We start from the raw sequence: 3,835 nt of genomic DNA, 5'->3' as shown, positions 1-3,835 counted from the left end.
GTATGACAAAAATTCTAAAGCTTTAGGGCTGGTTCCAAGGATAACTTTTACTAAAATTGAAACGATAAATATATTCTAGACCGCCGAATGTTTGTTGGAAGTTTCATTTCTTAAAATTATTACTGGGATGAAATATAGTAAATATTTTTTATTGCTGAGATGAAATTTATTAAATATATTTTATTACTGGGATGAAAGTAGTGAAATAATGGGGTTCCTGGTGGTTAACATGCCAATAATGATAGCGCGAAATTTGGAAGCCATGTTAAGGTAGTATTTTCCCGTGAACCTTATCTATGATTAGTGGGCATTTTTTTTTTTTTTTAAGGATTTAGGCTTTGGTTGGCGGCCATTTTGTTTTCTAACATGTTTAGTCCTCTAGAGGGCATTTGGTTTTTGTTCAGAGGTATCTAGGCTTTAGTTGGCAGCCATTTAGATTTTTTCTTACCGTGTTTAGGGTTGACAATTCGTTTGTTGACTGTGGGATAAATAAGCTTAAAATTAAATTAAAAAATCGGTTTTTAGCATTATTCTTTATTCATAACATGGCAATTATTTTAATACAAACCAATTTAACTAGATAATCAAATTATAATTTATATTACTAAATGTGTAATGACTTTATTTAATCTTTATTATTGAATGATGCAATACGGGAATTTCCAAATGCTAGTGTTTCAATCCCATTTATAACATATCTCTTACTATCAAAAGGACCTAACGCGATTTTAGTATTAAATTTTGTTGTAAATAGCTCATGATTTTGTGATACTATTTTTTTTGTGTTCGCTAACGTTATGCGTTGCGTAAATAGACATTCCCGATATCAGTTATGTTTTAGATTTTTCTTGACAAAACGTCTATCAACACCTTTGGCAGTATTCTTATCTTCACCCTCACTCTGCAGCGAATACATTTTTGGTTTTAGACCAACGAAAGAGAGGCCAAGTCTGCCACACAATTCATCTTTCATTAATCCGAGTTGTTTTTTGTTAGTTTCACTAAATAGTTTATGATCTTTAGGATAGTCTGAAAAATCATAAAGATGGGTAGACGTTGAAAAGTCGTTGTAAACATCATCGGCCTGAATTAGATAACATAGTGAATCAGTGTTTGTGAAACACAGCTTTGCATTTGATCCATACCGTTTCATTATCTCAGTATAATGAAATTCGTACATGCAGGTTTTGCTGACATCAAGGATACTAAATCCAACATATACTGGCTGATTAAGCATCATCCTAATTCAAAATAACTTGAAATAGTACACTAAATTCTTACAAAATAAATTATTTCATTACTTTTTCTTAGTCATTTCTATTCCTACGAGATTTTCATTAAAAATTCTAGCTCTTGTGAACCGAGGTGATGAGCACGTTCGTTGTACTTCTGTTTCATTATGAACTAGTTGGATGTCTCGGTGTTTCCGAAGATTCTCCATGGTTTTTCCTACAAATAAATTTTTTCTTTAAGAATTAAAGGTATATATATGTATATACATATATATATACATTATATATATATATATATGATATTTATGTATATAATATATATAAATATATATATATATATATATATATATATATATATATATATATATATATATATATATATATATATATATATATATATATATATATATATATATATATATATATATATATATATATATATAATTTTAATAAATATCAACTTACCAAAGAAAGCGTTGTTCATAAGTTTGAAAAATGACTTGCTGAACTCATCTTTTGCTTCTTTTCGACGCTGAGTGTTGAATTCTATATACATCCTAATCCATGGGCTTTGATTGAATTTTAAACCTCGGTGTATTTTAGTAAGGTGAAGACCAAGCAATAAGTATAATTTTAAATTTCTGTAGTGGATAATATAGTTATTCCTATTTTCTAAAGTTGGTGTTAGCTTTGGTTGATTCTCCATAAATTTTGCCCCGAGAATCTACAATTGCTTTAAAGAATACGCAGATAGTTCTTCCTGTTTGACAGCTTTTCTAATGGGAGCGAGTGGATATTCATCATGCAGATCGTGAATTTCCTGAGGGTACTCCAAATCAACTTCTAGAATATAGCCTTCTGAACTATCATCCCTGACTTTTATTACATTAAACGAATCTATTTCTTCTTGATCCATCCACTGGAATCCATCTGTAAGCATATGCTGACTCATTGCCCACCCATAAAGATTAACAGCGTCGAAATACATTAGATATGAGCTTGGTTTTGATGAATCATAGTTGTCAATGTATTTATTATTAGCTTCAGCGTAGCGCAAAGAAATCATAGAAATTTCTCCTCTAATGCCGTCCTCAATGAAAAGATATTGATCGACATCAGTCAAGAGCTCCAGCTTCACACCAGTCATCAAAAGACACGCTTGCCAAGCTAATCCTGGAGAATTGTACACATAGCAGGGGTCTAGACTATAGTAATGCATACTAAGACTCCTAAAGCTTTCGAAGACGTCAGCGAGCAGAAGCGTATCAGTTAGCACGTAAAGATTTTGGTATTCCTCAAAATTATTTAGGTTAAATTTTTCCCAGATTAATTGAGCGTAGTCATAGTCCTCTTGAGATATATGCTCATTGGTAAGACTATTGAAAAATTCTTCCTTGGGAGGGAGTGACGATTCTTCAAACCTTTTGAATCCATCCATATACTCATATGGGAAAACCCCCTTTCTGGTCAAACTTTCGGCATTGTCCTTGAAATGCTCCACAAGCAACGGAAAAGCATTTGAACCTTGATCTCGGAGATTAGCAACCAAGGAGTCTAAGGACGCATTTAGAAACTGTAACGAGTCCAAAAATCGCGACTTTCCTAATGTGAAAGTTAAATATTTTTCTATATTGTGTGGTATGCAAGTAATCCGACGGTTTTTGAAGCATCCAAGACTCTCCATTATTATATGCGAATCATAATTCCGCAAGTTATGTATCACGACCGGAATGTGGAAGAGAGGTTTTCTGTTGATGTTACAAGAATTATGAGCTGCCCCTAAAAATAGTCCGGTACGATGTTCGTGGTCTCGAACTTTTCTGTCACTATCTTCAAACTTTTTTCGGCAAATATAGCAATTAGTACAAGAGTGGAATTTTCTCTGTTCCTCCACCGATAGATTCATGGAAATGTTAATATGCATTATCTCCAATAGTTCACTTTCTTCCTCTTGAAGACAATGCTTTGAAGCATTATTTCCAATGTAAACCACGGGCTGCTTGATCAATTTTCCCTCGGGACCAATTATTACGTACGCAAAACCGGAAGGACGATGTTTCCCAACATTGGTTGTACTTGACTTCGCTGGATCTGGCTTAGGAGTCTCAATTTTCTCAATAAAACATTCAAAGTCGGCATATATGACGTAATCAACTCTCGTTTGCATAACATGCTTGTTGAATGTCAGCCATTTTTCATACTCATCAGGTAATTCAACAATCATAGGACCACAAGCTTTTCAATCATTCATATGATTTTCCAATATTCCTTGGCTTGAAAGTCTTTGTAGACAGTAATGACAGTAAAAGCAAGCTGTCTTGTGCTTTGTTTGGGAAAATAGTAGCTTTTTTAAGTTCTTCACCAACACAAAGTGCTTTTTGTGTTCAATTGCTACCAACAACAAATTTACCCTTCTAACTTCATCGCATATATTTTCGATAACATTCATTCTCATATCCAAAAATGTTGACTGACAGATGGTTCTGCTTCTCAAACTTTCTAACTTGTTTTATCTCCATTGGTAAACTAATACCACTGAGATCAAGCTCATTCTCATATTGAAAGTATTTTCTTACTAAATGGCCATCTTTTTCCACTGGATG

General features: G+C 33.1%; 2 protein-coding genes across 2 annotated transcripts; both read right to left on the bottom strand.

The window, feature by feature from the left end:
• Positions 1–826: 826 nt before the first annotated feature.
• LOC149931644 (uncharacterized) lies at positions 827–1,788 on the bottom strand. Its single transcript, XM_090156538.1, has 3 exons — positions 1,698–1,788; positions 1,302–1,449; positions 827–1,241 (listed from the first exon to the last, which is right to left on the bottom strand). Exons 1-3 carry the CDS (start codon positions 1,786–1,788, stop codon positions 827–829), a joined length of 654 nt encoding a protein of 217 aa, XP_090012664.1.
• A 168-nt stretch (positions 1,789–1,956) lies between these two features.
• LOC149931643 (uncharacterized) lies at positions 1,957–3,456 on the bottom strand. Its single transcript, XM_090156521.1, has one exon. It carries the CDS (start codon positions 3,454–3,456, stop codon positions 1,957–1,959), a length of 1,500 nt encoding a protein of 499 aa, XP_090012647.1.
• Between the last annotated feature and the right edge of the window lie 379 nt (positions 3,457–3,835).

This window comes from Leiobunum rupestre, chromosome 8 (assembly GCF_980474605.1).
Source record: "Leiobunum rupestre chromosome 8, qqLeiRupe1.1.hap1, whole genome shotgun sequence".
Classification (NCBI taxonomy): domain Eukaryota; kingdom Metazoa; phylum Arthropoda; class Arachnida; order Opiliones; family Sclerosomatidae; genus Leiobunum; species Leiobunum rupestre.
The sequence above is the reverse complement of the archived record's forward strand: the minus strand, read 5'-3'. Positions and strand labels throughout refer to the sequence as shown.

Coding starts and splice junctions, on each gene's coding strand:
- LOC149931644 (XM_090156538.1), bottom strand. CDS start 1,788: ATGTATATAGAATTCAACACTCAGCGTCGAAAAGAAGCAAAAGATGAG. Junction 1,450..1,697: donor TATGAACAACGCTTTCTTTG/GTAAGTTGATAT, acceptor ATTTATTTGTAG/GAAAAACCATGGAGAATCTT. Junction 1,242..1,301: donor ATAGAAATGACTAAGAAAAA/GTAATGAAATAA, acceptor ATTTTGAATTAG/GATGATGCTTAATCAGCCAG.
- LOC149931643 (XM_090156521.1), bottom strand. CDS start 3,456: ATGATTGTTGAATTACCTGATGAGTATGAAAAATGGCTGACATTCAAC.